A 21,524-nucleotide genomic window follows, 5' to 3' on the forward strand; every position below is an offset into this window, starting at 1 on the left:
TATTTTGACAGACAGACAGACAGATAGATAGATAGATAGATAGATAGATAGATAGATAGATAGATAGATAGATAGATAGATAGATAGATAGATAGATAGATAGATAGATAGATAGATGGTTGGGTTAATTTGCCAGGAGATGGCGCCATAATATTGCTCAAAATATAATGCTCATGGTAAGTCTTTTATGTAGGAAGACTGGCGCAATACCGGAAGTCTCGTGCTTTGGTGCTGAACGATAGCTGGCGAGACGATAGAGAGAGAGAGAGAGAGAGAGAGAGAGAGAGAGAGAGAGAGAGAGAGAGAGAGAGAGAGAGAGAGAGAGAGAGAGAGAGATCGGAGGAATTTTATAAATTAAATTTGCCGACTAGATGGCGCTATAACGCTATTCAAAAGGGTATTTAGCACGAGTGGGTCAGAAGTTGTTTTTTTGCTGTGTGGACCGAATTTAATTGTGGCTTTGCAAAGAAAAAAATACCATTTTGTTTTAATTTCCTATTTTATCATGTATTCGTTTATTTATTTATCTATCTATTAGTTTTACAACGAAATAACACATTCCACTGGGGAAATTATTTGGACCGAATGAATTTACACAACTGTGTGTGAGAAACTGTATATTCTGGTCAACCCTCGAGCCAGTCGTCTTTAACTCACTGGTGACGTCACCTGAGGCTTCACTGACTGGCCGGTGGGCGTGTCTTAAACGCAGGGCTTCCATTCATAAATACCTTTAAGCCGCATGAAAAATTTCCACATTCAAAAGTGTTCTCGCAGACTTTCCCGTGGTTTGCCCCCTCCGCCGCTGGCCGGACCACGCAGGTTGAGCAGGTGAGTGCAATGTTGTGAAGGATACGTGTGCTTCTTTGTGAAGCCTGATGTGCATAAATGTCTTCGATGCCGACTCTGCCGAGTATCTACATCGCTGCATTCATCGTGCATTGAGACCACGCCGTGTCATCGATTAAGTCCATTTCGCCGTGATCCTGTCCTCTTGTAACTTCCGTGCACCTTAAATGTCAGCTAATTTGCAGGAAAATCGATTAATATTGCTGAAACATGCCTGCGCCATACAGGTTTTAGTGTTACTGTAGAAAACAGCGCATACAGTAGTATACAGTGACAAATGATGTAGTCTTGGTATAATCTATGCAATAATTATAGTCTAAACTATATTAACAGTGTTAATAAGATACATAGTGAGCAGTAATATTGAATATTTTTGTTTATTTAGTAGTATTTTTGCCACAGCAAATCATGTTAATGCAAAGAGTCGGGGACAAAAAGCCACTTTTCGAAAACCCTTTTCAATTGTTCATGTTAGCAAATAGTAAAATAATGAAATATGCACATCACACATGCAATTTATTAGGCATGGGCCACTCATCTGAGGTCTCGCTTTATTTATTTATTTAGACTTTTATTTAACCACCAATTGAGATGTTTTCAGTTGCAATGCTGCCCTGCCTGCAAACAGCAGAGTAAAACAAAGCAATCATCATCGTCATCATCATAACTGGATCTAATGTAGTACCTTTCATGAAACCCAGAGGACCCAAAATAGAAGCAAATACAAAGTGCATGTTCATTTTGTGATTGTGTCAGTGCTCTGTATTATTTATAAGACACTTATTCCAATATTTTCTTTATGGGTTCTTTCGGTTTGGAGGTGGGGAGAGGCTTATACAGTATTTGTACAAACATGTTGAAGGTGGGTAGAAGCCTTCATTTGTACACACACACTCTTTCTGATGATATTAAACAATATTATCAATGCATAACCATCAAAGAGAAGTGAAACTAAAAGTTAAAATGAAATAAAAAGGGCGGCCCGGTAGTCCAGTGGTTAGCACGTCGGCTTCACAGTGCAGAGGTACCGGGTTCAATTCCAGCTCCGGCCTCCCTGTGTGGAGTTTGCATGTTCTCCCCGGGCCTGCGTGGGTTTTCTCCGGGTGCTCCGGTTTCCTCCCACATTCCAAAAACATGCATGGCAGGCTGATTGGACGCTCTAAATTGTCCCTAGGTGTGAGTGTCGGCGTGAATGGTTGTTCGTCTCTGTGTGCCCTGCGATTGGCTGGCAACTGATTCAGGGTGTCCCCGCCTACTGCCCGAAGACGGCTGGGATAGGCTCCAGTACCCCCGCGACCCTAGTGAGGATCAAGCGGTTCGGAAAATGGATGGATGGATGGATGGATGAAATAAAAAGCACCATTATGACATAAGGCGGTCAAATGGGAAGAACCAAGAAAGTAGCACACAACATTGTATGCATAACTATGATGATTTTACAAATCAGTTAATGTGTTAATTATTTTAATGATTAATTGATGAATCACATGTTTTCATTTCTGTCGTTTTATTGAAAAATACGATGATCAAAATATTTTTGATGAACTTGGCACTCGATTAGTGGTTGATTAATCGATTAATCTTTGCACTTCTAGTGAACACCAATCATTACATAACCAAACACTATTTTAACACTGTGCCCGCTGCTGTTTTCGTTATGAACAGAGTTCAAATATGCTTGAACATTGAATCACTTAAATTTCTAAAATATGAACTGAGAAACGCTTTCTAAACACTGTTGGGTCAAATCGGGACGGAACCCACTTGGATCAATTTGACCCAACTTTTGGGGTTATTCATTTAACCCCAAAAGTTAGGGCAAATGAATAATTCACAAAACAACCCCCCAGCCCCCCAAAAAGATTGTTTTGTGCAAAACATTTACACTCACATTCATACCCATGGACAATGTAGCATCTTTAGTGAACCAGTCTGCGATGACTTTGGAACCTATAAGAACTGCGTGACAGATGTGCTTACCACATTTCACCCTTCTGCCAGACACAATGTTCTCAAACATACATTCAAGTGGAATTCAGTTGAGCCTTCCTGATGTCTCCGAGGCGCATTTCCTTACGTAAGGTCAAACTTGACATTTAAGCGAGCGGTCTGCCGCTCTGTTTTGCTCGCAGTCGTGCCGCCGCGCTGCCCTGTTGCTTCGAGGCCACTGGGCCGCTGCTGAAGGATGATGGTGGGGTTGGGAGGCGGATTCTCTCAAGCCACACACACACACACACACACACACACACACACACACACACACACACACACATCCAGAGCCGCTGCTTCTGATGCTACTACTGCTTCTGCGCACTGCATCAGGGGTAAGACAGACTTCGAGCATAGGGTTGTATTTACAGGCTCTTGTGCTGAAATTGCTGCATTGAGTGGTGGGCATGTTGCTTCTTCCGTGCTGTGGTGAGTATCCAGGTTGTGTGTGTGTGTGTGCGTGTGTGTGTGTGTGTGTGTGTGTGCGTGTGCGTGTGCGTGTGCGTGTGCGTGTGCGTGTGCGTGTGCGTGTGTGTGTGTGGGCGTTTGGTGCTGCAGTAGCAGGATTAATGGCTATGATCTGAAAGAGGCAATGCACAGCAGCAGCAAGCAGCGGTGGACCTCCGCTTCTGATTTGTAGCAAGGGCTTGTGTTTCGGCGATGGGGAGGTAATTAGACATTCTACCAAGTTGACGTGCCGGAGTGCTAGCAGATGATTTAACACAACACAGATGTTTTGCTTTTCTGTTTGGCCGATGATTAAGCGCATGCATGAGCAGCACGTGAGGGGCACACTTGTCTCTGCTCACAGTTGGGATTTTGGAAAGGGTTGCCAACAGAAGCATCCACAGTCATTCTTGCATGTGTTTATTATTAAACAAGCTTTATAGTAGCATCGCTAGGCAACCGAATACATTTTCCTCATGGAGGAAAATGTGTGATTTAGATCGGGCTTAATGTGTACAATTTTAAAAGTGTTGTTTTAGGAACAATGGATGTGCTTTTGCTAAAGGGACAGACTGAGTCCAGGTTTACACAAGAACAGTCAGTCCCAAACACAGTGCTTTGGCACATTAGTGTGCCTTGAGAGTTCATCCAATTTCACTTCATTGGTCTGAAAATGACAGTTTATTTGCGACAAATAATTTCTCTTGATTCGTCTATCGATGTCCGCCACATATACTGACAGGTGGAAGAATGAAATGCTCTTCCACTCGATGACAGAAGGTACAATTAACCTGTGAGTGCAGCTGTTGTCATACATGTAGAATAATCGGGTGGTGGTTATTAAACAGGCTCAGATTTCACATTGAGTAAATTGAGACGAGATCCTCATGATTTCAGTATATATAATGTACCCTCGGTGATATTTTCCTTTGTGCCACGAGTTTTCTAAAACTTTGACACTGATGAGTTTCTAAAATGACAGAATGCAGTTGTGTGAATCGGCAGCCAAACCGCATACTTAGCATCCATTTTTATTAAGGCCCAGACTTGAAAGCATTCGCTGTGATGAGTTGACGTACACTGCGCCCAAATTAAATAACGCATTTAATTGCACTCTTCTGTCTATTTCCAAGCGATGCAGAATTTTACTGAGTGCCCTAACTCCTGCCAAAGTGATAAGACTGATGAAGAAGATGCTTTGAGTTGTAGTCTTTGAACACTGCCTTCAAAAGGAAGTTTAGAAGAGCCAAAAAAATGTAAGCTTACTTTACTGCTAAATAAATACATGGGAAGAGGAGCTTGAGAAAATCACATCTTGAATTCAAATCACAATATTAACCCTTTCCATGCACCCTGTAACCTGATAACATGATAAGCTGTCCACTGTCGTAACCGCTGTCCCTGAAAGGGTTAAGTTTAACACAATAATTGCAATTTCAAAATAGTTCAGCCCTAATTTAAAAGAAGCACTCTCTGAAATATTCTGAACCCCTCTTTCCATTCCATGTCATATTTCTGACATCACAAGTATAAGATAAGATAAGATAAGATATCCTTTATTTGTCCCACACTGGGGAAATTTATGTGTGAGCCACTGCCCACTGAGTGTTTTATTCACTTTCTACATGAGGCCATTCATCAACAATCAACTCCATCTTATGTAACATATTCATTGCAACACTTCTGTATAGAAGGTCAGGAAGATCATGGTGGAAACCGGCATTGCCTGAAAGCGCTTACTGAACTCGTCCGCTCGGATTACAGTGATGCACTGAGCTGAGTTATAGTCCTCAGTTCACTTCTTTCACTTCCACTCGGATCGTCAACGGCGGCTCTCAGCATTCATGTGCAATCGCTATATGTGTAACTGTCATCCCTCGTTAGACTCCGGTTTGCTTACTTGATTTAATGCAAGCAAAGGATTGTGTGGTATTGAGTGGAGTTAAAAGGCAGCAGCCTGCCTATTGTGCTTTGACATCTGTGACTTGATGAGGAGGTCCCGAAACAGTCATTTCCTCTGTGTGTGTTGTCTCTCAGGGGGACTCCTTAGTTGGCCTGGACCATGAGCTATGAGTCTGCCGTCTGGAACATCCCACCAGAAAACGCCACTGTAAGTTTGGTGCCATGTCAAACTTCCTGTGGTTGTACGATTTGGTCATCCATTGCACTCGTTAATAAACAACTTCCTGATCTGGATCCGGCATTAGTAAATAAGTAATCTGATCCCAAGTGTAATTTCTGCTCACAAAGAAACAATATGACGACGTGCTCTGGCTGTCAGTCTATCTACTGTACTGATTTATTTGTCTAATAGGGTAACATGAAGCCTTTTTGGGTGGTGGTCCTGCTGGGCCACCATCATCCAGTTTGTTGTGGTCCTACTAACTTGATTTAAAACAATACTTAACCAAATTCATATTCGATATGCAGTCCAGGAATGAGCAACAAAAATTCCTTATACTGTCTCTACTACAATATGAGTAGGCCAAGTACTGCAATGCTTTTGCGTATTTGGAATAATATGCAGTTGTACCTCAGTAATCTAAAAGTATTGAATGAGTTGAATTTAGTGAAAAAATGTACCGTACAAAATGGGTTCTTGCACTTAATGTTGGTTTCTTGTTCAGCAATTCAGTACAATCCTTGAATTGTAATTTTCATGCAAGAGAGCCTTTTGTACCTGGAAAAATAATACAGTATGTTTTTACTTTTGTTGTTTGCTTCAAACGCTTTGTTGTTGGATTAGGTTAGCGGATCTTTTATACAAGCATTTGGAAAATGGAAAATGAAATATTTTAACCGGGTTAAGGTACAGCGCTTACTACAGTGGACGCCTTATCGTGTTATCAGGTTGCAGGGTGCATGAAAGGGTTAAGAGGATGTATTTTGCACATGTGCCTGTATTTTGTCCATATTTAAAATAGCTTTTTGGTCATACATCTGGTCAGGAAGGGTATGTGTCCTCCAGCCTTTAAATTGCCCATCCCTGATGTAGGCCTACCTGTGGATGAAATATTGAAATGTTTACTCTCAGCGGCCAAATGCACGCAAGCACGGGGATCAAGGCAGCTGCTTAAAAAAAAATATATATATACACTGTCCACTCTCCAGTATATGGTTAACGTGATTTAAAACAATACTTTAAGGACAGCATCTCAAAAGTTGTTGATTTTTCAATATTTATTTTTTTTCAAAAACCCACAATTAATTTCAACAACATGCAAAGAAATTATACGTTCTATCACATCACATGTCTATAAAACACGAATACGACTCGGTGTGTGGCCAGACACGTGGTGGTCCCGGGCCATCAAGCTACTGTTAATGTCGGACCCTGTCTCATAATGTCTCAGGAGGTACCGCTTGAGACGGAGGAACAGCAAGATGGCTTTGTGCTTCTGCTGGTGATCCTGTCCATCTTCCTGGCGGGGACGTTGATCTTTGTCTCCATTCTTCTCATTACCTGCCGCCGTTGCTGCCGAGGAGGAGGTCAATGCTGTGAAAGGTATGAAAATTAAAGAATTTATTTGAGGACTGATTTAGGTCCATCGCTTATAATTTGAATGAATGAAAGGAATTTAAGATATTATTCATGCAGAATGGGAAAATGTGGAACTGTGTTGTCCGTTTTGATTAATGTATCAAATTAATCTCAAGTGCAGTGGAAATGGCCTTGATCGCTGATTCTCAAAATGCCACTAGTGGCTCCCTCTAGTGGTGTGTGAAAGAATCACTGAATTAAAACGAGAAAAAAAACTACAATCGGAACACATAATGAACCGTGTAGCTATGCATACAAGTTTCGAATTGTTTTGACAATCCCGTGTCATACATTCTTTACTTTTCAAGCATGGTGCATTTCAAAGTACAGTTCGATTATATTTCACTTTTACGTCCTATAAATGTGCACTTTCATTCATCAATCCTGTTCGCATTCTCATTCTTCTTAACTAATTGTTATGTTCTATACATCGAAGCGCAGCATTAATGTTTGAACAGAGAATAATAATGTTACTGACGCTTACAATAATAAATAGGCTTTACATGATCATGATTTTGTAGCCACTAACCCAGTTAAAAAAAAACTAAACAAAAAAAATAACCAATAGGTAAATTACAATCGAAAACCCATTTTGCATGACAATCCAAAACATCCAGCTGATCATATCTATGAAACGTATAGTCATGTATACACTTTATAGGAGTAAAACCATATGCTCATTTGACAAACACTTAGACCTACTACATGATTGTACAAAATATTTTCATGTCACGATGATGGTGGTACTTGAAAGGCCAAATATTTTATGAGTTGGTATTTGTGTAAAATGTTTGAGAATCAAGGCCCTAGAACTAAATTCATACAGCCACTTGGTTTTCACACAGCTGAAAATCTTCCATGCCAAACTGATCTGCCTGCCCGTGTTTGTCAACCACTCATTTCCTGGAATCGAGCACCCACACAAAACGTCCCATGTGCATGCACACCTTTATTGCGTATCTCCTGTTGAGTAAGCATCACCAAGGAAGTACATTGGAACCGGTTCAAAAGTTTTGTGTTTATTTATTGGGAGTGACTTGTTCAATCCGCCACCATGAGGCTAAAGGAAGTTCAAAGTGCCGACCGGCCCTTTGAATAAAAAGACAAGAAACACCGTAAAATTCAAGAGTGAACTTGTAGTATGAAAAAGGCGGGTTACGCTTCCAAACAATAATCTTCCTCCGTCTTCCCCAGTCATCACTTTCTTGCGCCATCAACAGTCTTCAGTGAAGAAAAAAGTTATCTTAAATGTTCATTTATCAATGCCGTTAGGCAATTCACATTGCCTTAGGGCTGCAACAAATGCTTATTTTAATCTTTGAATTTAATTTCTCCCTCCTTTTTCAAAAACATGACGTTCTTTCAAATTGACAGTGCAGAAAATGCACAAATGTAATTTTATTATGTTCCATTTCACTGGTTTGGCCGGTAACATGTCAGAAATTTGGCAAAAATGTGGATCAAAGTAAAACCAGTTGGTTGCAAATTATTTATTTTGAAAGAAAAAAAACACACACAAAGACACCCAGTCTGGTTTGATGGAGATTTTAGATTGATGACATGCTGAAATTCCAGTAGTTGTTGATCAATTTATTAATCATTGTACCTCTACATTGCTTTCTTTATGTTAAACTGTAGTTATTCTCTGTAAAATGTTTTTTATAAATATATTTGATGCCAGGAACAGACTCATTGGATTTGTATTATTTCCTATGGGAAATATTGATCCAGTTTCTGAATAATTCCGTTTTAGTTAGACTTAACCATGAAAACCGAGGCACCTCCGTACATTTCACATTCTCCTGTATCCTTGGCCAAAAATAAAAAGGTATAATATGATAAAATGGTTAAGAAAAACTGTGAAACAACCCCTTGTCTTGTGTGCACGTGCTAGTGCGGTCCCTTTAAGGACTGAGCAAGAGAGAGAGTGTGGAAACGTAGTCGTGCAAGGTGTGAAGGAAGCCCCTCAGGGGAGGTGCACCTCACGCCCACAGAGAAACACCAGTCTATCCGATTCATTATTCTGCTTGTTGCCAGGCAGAACCTGTGGGTTACAATGGGAGATACAGTTACAATTTCAAATGAATCTTCTCAATCAATCCACTTTGAGAGATTCCTAAATTTAAAGCACTATTTAGCACTAGTTCACCTAACAATGTTTTCCCACATTCACACTGAAATTGTGTGTTACTCATAACTTTAGTTTCATTGGAGCCGACTGACAATAGTAAATTTCCGCGCATCATTGACGCTACCCGGAATGCTAAAATTAATCGTTTATATCGGGGGTCGGCAACCTGCGGCTCTGGGGCCCAATATGGCTTTAGCGTCGCCCTAGTGGCTCCCTGGAACTTTTTCAAAATGGTTTGAAATGGAAATAATGCGGGAGGGAAATATATTTTTTGTTTTAATATGGTTTCTGTAGGAGGACAAACATGACATGACAACGTTTTCCAATGCTGTAAAAATGTGTTGATAAATTTTTAACTTCATTATTTTTTTGCGGCTCCAGACGTTTTTGTTTTTTTTGGTCCAATATGGCTGTTTCAACATTTTGGGTTGCCAACCCCTGGTCTAAATCCTAAATATACCATAAACTATGATCCCCAAACACTTTAAGAGCATTTCAAATGCTGATCATCTTCAAATATTGGAATTGCATATGAAGCTTCCTGCACAACAATCCAGGAGCGTCTTTCGTGAGATCACCTCACAAGCAGATTGCAATTGAGCCGTTTTTGCAAGGTGCTTAAAATTGGATGGGGACGGGGTTTTTTTACTTAGTCTTTATATTTACAGCAACACACATCATTGCCCGTACTTAAAAAATATGAGAGCAGCAGGTATAAACAGAGCACGAAGCCGCCAAAAGGCAAGGAAGGCTGTGGCGGTTGAGAGCATCGAACAATCAGCCGGACTAGTACGAATGATGAGCGTAATGAGATTTCATCGCAGCCATCGGCGGTGATTAATCTACCCCCACCCCCACCGCACTCTGCTCGGTGCACAACACAACACACACATTCACGCTGACATGAAAACTGTGAGAGCCACACCGGAAATGAAAGACAAGAGGAAGCTGAGATCTGGGATGGCACACATACTTTAGCCGCATGCATGAAGTTTATTGCTCTGCACCAAGATTTCAGATGGAAGGAAATGACTGGACGGGATTTTCATTCTCTTTTCTCTTCCTCGTAAAGTAAATGGCAGTTTTAGGGTTTCACTTGGATGAAGCAAGGCAAGCAAATATGTTTAACACCACACCGTGTGTGTGACTAATGCCTGTTGTTTTTCACACCAGCATTTGGATTTTTATTTGCATTATGTCCATGATAATTTTAGAGACCTTTTTTATGAAATCACATGAACTCATTACGGTTTTATTTCCTGTGGTGTTATGGTCAGATTAAAGCAGAACCTTTAAAGTTGAGCGCAATCCATTCTGAGACTCTGTTCGACCCCCACTTTGTTGTCCAAATGACTTTTCACACATGAAATAACAGAAATACAAATAATTCTAACATTTGAAAGGAGCATTTTAAGTGTGTCATTAATGTATAGCTGAAGAACAAAAAAATCAACATGCAGTTTGAGGACTTTCGACCAGACAGTAGTAGATATAAAAAGCCTTAGGAGTAAAGATGTATACCCGTGACATAAAAAAAATATATAAATGACCAAGATAAATGTTGCAAAACCTTTTCCCACATTTAATGTGCCCTATACAGTTAATTTTGTCCAACACATAGCAAAAAGAAAGCTATGATAAGGTGCGTGATAATTGATATAATTGACACTATGCATTGCGTTCCGTTATGAAACAAGTTATGGTGATGTAGCATTGATGGTTTGCTTCCAGATGTCATTTATCAGCCCATCGCTGTATATAGTTTTTTTCTATCACATCTCATTGTGTTCTGCTATGGTGCAGTCATTGCTGAATTTCTACAGGTATCTGATTGGCCAAAATGTCCTTACGGTTGGGGTTTACACAGCAGTGCCGCACCGCTGTACAATTAAAGCCACACTTGAATGCAACACGAGTTGTGGATCAATGTCTAGGGACTTTGGAAAAGTGCAAGCTAATGAAGCACTAGCTGACTGACATGATTTAGCCCCTCTTGTCTTGGAGCTATTTTTCAATGAAGCCACTGAAGCATCAGCTTCTGCATTTGTCCATCTTGCTTGATGTGAAAACAAGACGGGGCAGCGTAATGCATTTCAATGTTGTTGGTTGTTTTTGTGCCGCAGAAGCAGCGATGATGTTGAGAAAACCAACGCTACATACACGGAGGAGTCTCAGCCCACCCATGGTGAGCGTGGGTGGTTTATATGTGTGTGTGGGTGTGGGAGGGGAGGGGTGGGGGTACAGTGATAGAGGGAAGAGAGATGCAAGAAAGATGTTGGGCACAGTGACGCTTTTATCATGTCAGCACAATGTCTATTACATTAAAAAAAAACAGCAATTTTTCAAATTACTTGCTTAAAGCGCTCGCAAAGTGCCTACGACACGTTCTGATACTCTGCGGACCAGTGAATGCACTCTGTCGCTGCAGAAAACGATTTAATAAAAGGCAGCATGAAACTGCTTTTCTCAGGCGTTTTTTATGAAGGAGTTTCTCCTATCTGGAAAATGATCAAACAACTGCAATCACTTGGGCATAATTGCCACATTTCTTCCTTTTTTTTTCGTCTCCGGGTAGAAATCACGATCAAGGTGGATGAGTCCGACTGTTTGTCAGTGGCCAGCTCTCACGATCAGGAGACAGAGCGCTTCCTCTCCACGGGAACCACGGGCCGTCGGGTCTCCTTCAACGAGGCAGCGTTCTTCGATCACGGCAAGAAGGCTCAGGAGAAGGGTCGCAGGTTAGAGAGAAATGCATGCCAGAATTGTCCATGCTATGTCACGTTCATCTATGCATCCATTTTGTATCGCATGTCTCTTCATTATGGTCGCAGGTGACCTGGTGCCTATCCCAGCTGACTATGGGCGAGAGGCAGGGTACACCCTGGACTGTCGCCATTCGTCAACCAGTCGCAGGGCACGCATAGACAAACAACTATTCACATCCACATTCACGTCAATGGAAAATTTTGGGTCTTTGATTGATTGAACATGCATGGTTTTGAAACGTTGGCAGAAGAACAAAAACACATGGAGAACATACAAACTCTACAATCCAAAAACATTTTGACTATGGGAAAGAGATGCTAACCACTAAATGCTGCAAGAACACGTATTTGAAATGTCAAAACTCAAAGAGACTTTGTGGTGGTACACCAAGAAGAAGTATACAATTTTGTTTCTTGGAATAAATATGCTGGGTACATGGAAATGTATACTTATGCCAGCCCCCGACAATTTTCGACCTCGAATGGACCGGCCGTACGGGAGTCCTCCTGAAATTTCCGATGGCCACAATTCACAAATATCACGTTACACCACCTGCGCCACAACTTAGACCAGATTTTAGATGGTCTAAAGTTTAGTTTACTTTCAGCCAAATGACAGGTGCTTGTAAAATAAAACTCCCTCGGTCCGCTGGTACGGCCAGCATGGAGCTGCGCCGTCTGCCAATTTCTTAAACATGTTACACTCGGCTTGCGTCAGCATGAAAATGAAGATGCGCAAGTTTTGATAAAAGTCTGCCACTCAAGGAGCTGTGCAGTGCTGTCACAGTGTGCTGGAGGTACTTATAAATTGAGACTTTCTCAATGTCCATTTCCTGGATGTTCAGGAATGCAGATGGGGAGTGACAGCGCCTGCTAAAAATCCACCACCAACTCCTTTGTTCTTCCACTACTGATATGTCACTATTCCATAAAGCCCTGTGTAACTTCTCTGCAATACCGGCCGTCTCTGTCCGTAATGAGGCTGACAATGACAGAGCCATCAGAGAAATTCTGCAGGTGACAGATAGGGGTGCTGTCGCTGTAGTCTGCCACGTAGCGGAACAGGAAAGAAGCCAGGACAGTTCCTCAGGATGCCTCGGTAATCCAGGGAAACATGTTAGACTTGCAAGGCCATGTCCTAATGTGCTGTGGTTCAGTATCTTCCGTGTAATCTGGTGGCCAGACTTCGGTAATTGCTTGAAAGTGACACTGGATCCTCACCTATCCTAGCTGATCATTTCCAAGAATCTAGTCCACTGTAGAGTTACGGATTATGGATATTTTAGTATCGGTTCTGGATACATTATAGACTCCGTTATTTTTATACACTTCACGTCTTGTGAAATCACAATGTGCATCATATCAGCATGCGCTGAACTATACGAGTATATAACTACTATACCTCTATATATGCTCATTTTTTCCCCCCAACCTTCAATTTCAGATACACTCTGACTGAGGGAGACTTTCACCATCTTAAGAACGCGCGGCTCACGCACCTCCACATTCCGCCCCCGACGCTCAAGATAGTCACCATCCATGAGTGCGACTCAGCGGAGAACACCATCGCCATGACAACGCACCCTGTCGCCAAGTCGGCGCTCTCCATCTTCCAGGTGACAGTCGCATCCAGTTACTCTATCCCGGTTACATCATTGCTCATGACATCCTCGTGACAGGATCTTGAATATCATGTCACTTAAGTCAGGACAACCACGAAATAAATTGACGATTCCAAACACAGAGACAAGATCTACCTTTTTTGGCTGCGTGTATTAATTTCCTATTTCGCTCCTCATGTTCAATCATTTGAGCTTGCAGCCTGGGTGGATTTTTGGGGGAAAATATCGCAATGGAGCTTTGTTGTAGCCAGCTCGGTTTGACTCTTCATTCCGTGACGTAATCAAATGACAAAGACTCATAGTGTGTTTGAACCCCATCAGCCCATGCTGTGTCCCCTGCCGCAAACTGCACTGACCAGCTTGAGCCCCAATTCCAGCTCTGCTCTCCCTGGGGACACCCTCAACTCAACCGTGGTGGAGGCCACTTTTAGTGCAAATACGACTGCTAAGACAAATGGAGGGTCTGTAAGTTGCCTCCAGTTACTTTACACCGCACATATCTGGAAGGTGTATCAATAAGAGATATTTTGGATTGTCAGAGACCACCATTGCTGCTTTCTGTCTGTTCAGACGGAGATGATCGGAGTAGCGTCCCGGGGCCGAGGCGGCAGCGTCAGCGCAGGAGGAGGGACCGCCCCCGCCGGCACTGTGCCTCCTGTGACCAGCGGTTCAGGAGGCCAGGGTCCTGTCCAGCAGTTCTTCACGAAGCTGCGGCGCCACGCGAGCCTGGAGGGGGCCAGTCCCTATTTCAAAATTAAGAAATGGAAGCTCGACAGCAGCCAGAGGGCTTCAAGTCTTGACATGAGAGGTAAGAAACATTCCATTGAGTGAAGTGGATTTCTGTGAAAATCATTTTCATAGTTATTGGAAAAAAGGAAAAGTGGTTCAGTCCTCAACGTTCTTTGTAATTATTTGTGAAAACTCTTTCAGGAGGGCATGTGCAGTTGAATTACAAAACATTAGGCTTAGCTATGACAGATACATCTCTTGTGTGCAACGCTGCCAGTCATTTTTCTGCAAACTCAAAGGCAACAAAATGCTTTACAACTTCTCACATGACCCCAGTTTTACAATTTTGATTATGTGCCGACCAAAAACCAGCGGGAGGTTTTCTTACCTGGGATCAGCCCAGCATTGCATTTTTCATCGAGAAAGTTCATATCCATAACTAAAGTAATCCCTCGTTTATCGCGGGGGTTACGTTCCAAAAAGAACCTGTGATAAGTGAAATCCGTGAAGTAGTCATCTTGATTGTTTACAATTATTTTGTATACAGTACAATACTGTATTGAATGAAACCAAAGATTAAATAAATGTTCACGCCCACGTATTTTAAAAAAAAAACTAAAATCGAAATGTTTCTTACAAACAACTGATAGTTTATAGAAATACTGTGTTTCGTCAACATGGAGAAAATTTGCCAAGCTTTACAGCGATGAGGCGTGGAGTCTGTTGACATTAGTCGACAGTCCCTTAGCCAATCAGGATGAAGAACACAATGCACTGTAAAAAAAAAAATTAAAATTAAAAAGCGAGGGATTCTCCTAATATGTCCTCCTAAAATCTCCTAATTTAATGTCCATCGTGCAGTGAGACATAATAATAAGTATAAGAATCAACAATTCCATTCTGATTTTGAACACATGAGTTGAGCACAGCAGTGTCCATTGTCCTCTGAAAATGATTTTTTTTTTCTTTTTCTTCACCATGCCGAGGTGTTTCACTTAGCCGCTTCGGTGTATGGCAAAAATAAAGCAGGGTGCCACGGTAATAAACTGTGAGTGGCCTTCTGGCTGCTCTGACGATTTGGATATGCACAAACACAAAAAGGACAGATGGCTTGATGATTCAAAGTTGTGTTGCTCCAAATCAATTTAAGCCCCCGTGTGAATCCTGCCTGGCATCACACACACACACACACACACACACACACACACACACACACACACACACACACACACACACACACACACACACACACACACACTCCCCTATCTACTGCGGGATCAGTTTTTCCTTCATACCAAGACTCCAAAGATGATCCCAAAATCCCCTTCAGATGCCTTAACGGCTGATGGTAGATTTAATCATAATCAGTTCGCATTTCCCATCCTCCTGTCACCAAACTTTCCAAACTTCTTCCCCTACTCTCTTCCTGCGTCAGGCTCACCGAAGAGAAGGCAGTTCCAGCGTCAACGGGCCGCCAGCGAGAGCATGGACCAGGACGACAATGACACACATCATATTGATCTTATCCAGTACATTGCCCGCGCCCAGGACATCGCCTACGGTCCTGGCCGGCCTGTGCTCTCACCTCCATCTGCACCACCCCCTTCCCTCGGCAGGTATCTTTAATTCCCTTGCCATTCATCCTGTCCACTGCTTTGCTTTGCACTCATCTTATCAAAAATGTTCAGCGACGATTATGACGCTACACGCTCTGCGTTCCAGTTCTTCCTAAGGGGTTCCATACATTTCAACAAGTCGCTAAATACTGTGATACTCAGCTAAGATAAGTGTCAGGACATACCACGGCAGCCACTGCAAATCATATCAATCATTCCGTGCTCCGTGAAAACAGCCGCGTCGCCGGTGAATGTGATGTTCCGTAATGTTCTGACATTGTCATTTTTGCGTATTTCCTTTTCCTCTTTACCTGTGTGCAACCACAGGGTAGAGGTAGAGGTAGAGGTGATGGTGGAGCCCACCTGCAGCCATACTGGACCGGGGGTGATTGGCCTGTCCCCTGATCCCCAAGATGAAGGGTTTTCCCTGGCGACAAGGGAAAGCTCAGAACCGCTATCACTCCAGGATCCCCAGACACTTTACAGAGACATTTGGACCTTACGCGCATCACTGGAACAATATGCTGCCTCAGACCAAAGCAGCAATAATGATCGGAACTCTGTCTGCAGCGATGCTGACAGCGTGTGTACAGAAAAAGAAAGAGAAGAGCTCCCCAGCTGCTCATCCCAAGACTTGGGAGATGAAACGGAAGGTGCAGAGGATGAGAAGGAGTTTTTGGTGTACATGGATGAGACACTGGGGGCAAAAGATGTAAGGAAACAACAAAGTACTGAATCCGAGCGAGGCGGGAGTGACGGTGAAACGTCTACTCGTAAATTGCTGCAAATGGATAGTGGCTACGCTTCAATAGAGGCCCCTTTTCGTGGTCCTGAAGATTTGCGCATGTTTGGAAGCAGCAGCCCGAAGGAGAGAACGGCCCACGAGAAAAGGCACCACTTCACCAAGGCAGGGCGTTCTGGCACGATCGGCGAGAGCTTTGAGTCGCACCTCTATGAGGAAGGGCCAGATGAGCAATTGTTGGGCGCCACTGGAGGAGTTTCCATCGAAACTGGCGTTGAGCCACCGAGCTGGTTTCCATACGGCCAGATGATCACCCCTCGGGAGGCTTCACAACCCCCCGCTCAACCCGCAACACTTCATCGGAGAGACTACAGCATAGATGAGAAAACGGATGCGCTCTTCCACGAGTTTCTCCGTCATGACCCCCAATTTGACCAGCAGGAGTCAGCGCTAAAGAAGCACCGGTCCCGAATCCACATTCGAAAGCAGTGGCAGCGGCACAAACAGTGGAGCGACCCCGGCGTCAGACACTTCCATTCCTCTTTCGAGAGACAACGAACTCCATTACGGAGGGGTGACAGTGTGAACTGCCCGATGGATACGAGCTACCAGAGCATGCTACCGCGCATCGTCAGCGCACCCGACGAAGAAACCAGCGACGGCAGCACCCCCGAAACTCCAAAGATGGAGATTACAACTCGCGAGGTTGCAGGGAAGGAGAAAGGACAAGATTCCACCGGCGATCCGATATCATCATCATCATCACATCTTCAACCATCCATCTCCGAGAAAGACGAACGGCAGAGTGAGCGTCCGGAGACTCAAGAGGACAGCAAACCGCCCGGACACCCCTTAGAACCTTTGGACGAGCGATCGCCCCTTCAACCACCCGACTCCTCGGGCTACGGCCCACAAACCATCACGGCAGAGCTCACGGACAAATTGACCGCTAACCTAGACGAGAGGCTATATACGAGCCTTCGAAGGACCAAGGACACAGCTACCGAGGGTTTGACGGTGACGGCTACCCATGCTTCTCCAGACCACAGTCCGGTGTAGCTCCACTCGTCTTCACGGTTGACACCATAGCTGCTCATTCGCACTCACGGCTCTGTTTTGATAATTAATTTAAAATGAGATGAATGAACCAGCCAGGCGGTACAGTTCAGTTTGGTTCGCTTCGGTAACATTTGGAAGATTAAACCCTTATCCGGACGGACATCATTTGAATATGACAGTTTTACCCAAAAAGGCTGGTGCTGCATGCACACGAGAAAATTTCGACCCATGCTAGTTTGTAAATGCCACCTTTTTTGTCTTCTGTTGTCACGTAGAGGTTACAAGCAACTGTGAAACATTTTTTAAATTTCCCTTCACAACGTTTGAGGGTAGGAATCTAAAAAAAAAAAAATGGAGCATCACACAAAAATGAATGAAACGGTATCGCTTGGTGGTCATTTAAGGGTCTTATTTTTGTCATTTGTCAGTGGTCAGTGGTGAAATGATTTGTAGAGTCGAAGGTAATGACACGGGCAAACATTAATTTTTGTTTTTCTGTTCCTGTCTTCTCGTAATTAATGTTAAGTTATGGAACGGTGTAGATGGTCCGCATGCGGCAAGTAAAGTGGTACAGGTGTAGACTAATCTATAACAAAATACTATGATAATATATTTTATCACTACAATTAGTTGTTTTGGGGGGTTTTTAAGCCTACCTTATGTGTTGCATTTTATAAACACAAATATAGAATATGCGCTAAAACATGCTGGGAGATTCAGGTTAAGCTAGTTGTTCGGATCACTAGTTTGCCAAATCATTGGACCCACATTCTTTGACTGGGTTTGTACTCAACTGTATGTAAACAGACACGAGTCACAAGTATCAGTTGTAGTCGAAAACACTGTCGCTTTCCATGGGTAGTTAGCTAGCTAGCTGCTAGTATTTCTTCGATTAAAGCTCACGTGAAAACATCGCATCCGTTTCCATACATTGTGTTCAAATAGTTTGGGTTCTACTTCACCTTTTATCGATTTTCTCTTAGAGTCTCCTTCAATGTCTTCATTCATGTGCAGCTAAATATATTTATGTACGTGCTTTAAGTGTGAACGTGCTAGACACTCCAATGCATTTTTTTAAACAACACAGGATCGCGGAGAACACTTTAGGTCCAGTCCTGGTCTTGTAGAGGTTTGCGGTTTTGCATTAGCAGTGAGCTAAAAGGCTCGCTCTTTACGGGTGTTTGCTTTTTTGTTGGATTTCTATGAAAGGCATGACTTCTTGCGCATGACGCTCAACGGGAAGGACTTTATTTGCCTTGCATCTGACATCCTTGTTTTCCTGTCCGCGTATCCTCGTCTGCTCCTAAAACAGTTGACAGCAGAGGAGATGCCTGCTAACTTGCAATGCACCTAATAGCCAATCATTTTTTTGCTCCTGGATCTTTTTGCTTGAGTGTAAGCCTGTTTTGATGATAGAACATTATTCCCAGGGGCTCCCTGCCTCATGCGCAGTGAGGGGAGCCTCTGCAGAGGTGTGGTATTGAATATAAATCATCCCAGTAGAGGGGAAACCCTCATTTTGAGTCTCCTCCTTTGTGAGCCCGTTGCATCGCGGTGCCTCTGCAGTTAATGTTTGAAGGATGAAGTTCCCTGAAAGTCAAGAATCAGCATATCGGTACTAAAACGTAGATCAGCATTTTGGTTTTGCGTATGCTAGTAAATCATTTCGGGTTCACGAGAACAGATTGGTGGTAACTGGAAGTGTTTTTTTTAATGAAATATAGGTTTTGCTGAAAGTATTACTCTGATGACATTTACATTTCCTGTCGTCCAAAGACAGCTGGGTTGGACTCCAGCATGCCCGAGACACGAGTGAGGATGAGGATGTTTCTCAGAAAACGTGGTCCGCACAGGGCTGCAAATGTTGAGCCAGTTAGAGAGTCAATATTTTTTCCCCCCTTTTACAAATCAATCACCATACTTGACTGTTTACATCCTTGCATAAATACTGCAGAGATCAAATAAACAACCAGACTGAGAACGGCGCTGTTGTTTGTGTGTGAATGTATTTGGAGCAATGAAAAATAGCGACTTCCTGTTCATGACATGTTGACACTCCTATGTACGCGAGAGCCCTTGATACCCATGAAATGCATCAGCACGGCTAGAATGTAAATACAACACAATGCTGTCAAATTCATCATTGTCCATTGTGTGACAATGCGTCGGCAGAAAAAAAATTCCGCCGCTGTACATTTTTAGTTCTCGAGGTAGCTCCGATGATTTACAACTGTAATTAACCTTATGCTTCTTGATGTAGAATGGGAACAATGGTGCGGTGTTAACATTTTTAAAATATATATTTTTTGGTAATTTTGCAACAAATAAGGAGTCATGGGCGGCCCGGTAGACAAGTGGTTCATGCGTCGACCGTGTGGAGGTACCGGGTTCGATTCCTCCCTGTGTGGAGTTTGCATGTTTTCCCCAGGCCTGCGTGGGTTTTCTCCGGGTACTCCGGTTTCCTCCCACATTCCAAATACATGCGTGGCAGGCTGATTGAACACTTCAAAATGTCCCTAGGTGTGAGTGTGAGCGCGGATGGTTGTTCGTCTCTGTGTGCCCTGCGATTGGCTGGCAACCGGTTCAGGGTGTCCCCCGCCTACTACCCGAAGACTGCTGGGATAGGCTCCAGCACCCCTCGCAACCCTTATGAGGATGAAGCGGATCGGAAAATGAATGAATGAATGAGTAGTCATGTCGAGCATGGTTTCCAGTTTAAGTGGTACCAATTGCGCCGTAAAGTTGATGAATGATTTTTTTTCCCCCCAGGGAATTGCATGCACTTTTTTTTTTTAATTCCTGCCCGTGAGTCAGCAGGATTTGAAAGGCACCCAGTTCAGCTAAAGCTGGCATTTCATATTTTGCATTGCCCTTCAATGTATGTAATGGCTTTTGGTGCGGTCAAGGATACACACAATCACTGATGCAATCTGTTTGCTTTTTTTAAATAAACAGAACGGCAACAAATAGGACACACTCACACCAGAGTAGCTGATGGCCACAACTCACGCCCATACCCTCCACACTAAGACTGACTGTCCCGACTTAGACTTCCCCTACCCGGCTTGTCCCCTCTCACTGACATCATCCCCCTACTCAACTGGCCCCCAGCCTCTCACACAAGTTCTTCGACTGAATATCTTTTTATGAAGGCAGTAAAGCTGTCCCAAGAGTAATAATAATTTCAAACCAATTTTATACTCAGTAATTGGTATCCATGTACCTACCGCTCCAATATGAAACAATTGGAGTCGACTACGACATTCAAGAATCTCCTGAGAACATAGAGCTGAGTGAACTCTCTTTATTTATTCAAAGCACACCGCAGGAACATTTGATTTAGAGCATATATTATTTTTTTAACTAGTTTTACACAATTTCAGTTTTGGGCTCACGTCTACCTTCCTGGGAAATGATTTCTAAGAACCAAGCATAAGCGGTTCAGAGAATGGATGGGTGGGCGTAGTCCCATTTACATAACGCATATTAGAAGAAATAGGAGTATGAGGGCCAGATTGAAAAGAAGCATCCATCCATCCATGTTTTATGTTGCTTATACTCAGAAGGGTTGAGTTTGAGTGAGACGTGTGGTACTTCTGGAGTGGACGCAGCCACTCACAAGCCACATATAGACAAGTAATCAATCACATCGATGACCGATTTTTTTTTTTTAAGCGAGCGTATGTTTTACCATGCTGGTGTCCAATAATACAGTACGCCTTATGTATGTGTTCAATAAAGAAATGGCACCCGTAACTAAGACTACGCCTTTGAATACGGTGTGCTGTATGGTCGCGAAAATACATTATTTGCTTCATGTGGCCCTAATAGTCTTTCATGGTTGAATGTTTTTTCGCCATCTGTCAAAGTGGGATTGGGATTGTGTTGCTGCCACCAGCGGAAAATCCCGAAAGAGAGGAAAAAAAACATATTTTACATAATTTAGAGCTCACCTATGATGCACCTAACAAAAGATGTTCACCATCAATTTTGCTAGATGTATGCTTATAATGCTTATCCGGCAAAGTGTACAT

General features: G+C 42.9%; 1 protein-coding gene across 2 annotated transcripts; it reads left to right on the top strand.

The window, feature by feature from the left end:
- The first annotated feature begins 726 nt into the window (after nucleotides 1–726).
- On the top strand, nucleotides 727–19,471 carry cbarpb (CACN subunit beta associated regulatory protein b). 2 transcript variants are annotated; one of them, XM_086116381.1, is made up of 10 exons: nucleotides 727–831; nucleotides 5,323–5,395; nucleotides 6,639–6,790; nucleotides 11,081–11,142; nucleotides 11,533–11,695; nucleotides 13,167–13,338; nucleotides 13,666–13,809; nucleotides 13,915–14,152; nucleotides 15,509–15,689; nucleotides 16,017–19,471. In XM_086116381.1, exons 2-10 carry the CDS (start codon nucleotides 5,348–5,350, stop codon nucleotides 17,488–17,490), a joined length of 2,634 nt encoding a protein of 877 aa, XP_085972507.1. In that variant the 5' UTR covers nucleotides 727–831; nucleotides 5,323–5,347; the 3' UTR covers nucleotides 17,491–19,471. The 2 variants fall into 2 exon arrangements, with proteins under 2 accessions (XP_085972507.1, XP_085972508.1); XM_086116382.1 differs by lacking the exon at nucleotides 727–831 and adding an exon at nucleotides 3,180–3,267.
- The last annotated feature ends 2,053 nt before the right edge of the window (nucleotides 19,472–21,524 follow it).

This window comes from Hippocampus guttulatus, chromosome 7 (assembly GCF_054856545.1).
Source record: "Hippocampus guttulatus isolate MCC_2025c chromosome 7, RoL_Hgut_1.0, whole genome shotgun sequence".
Classification (NCBI taxonomy): Eukaryota; Metazoa; Chordata; class Actinopteri; order Syngnathiformes; family Syngnathidae; genus Hippocampus; species Hippocampus guttulatus.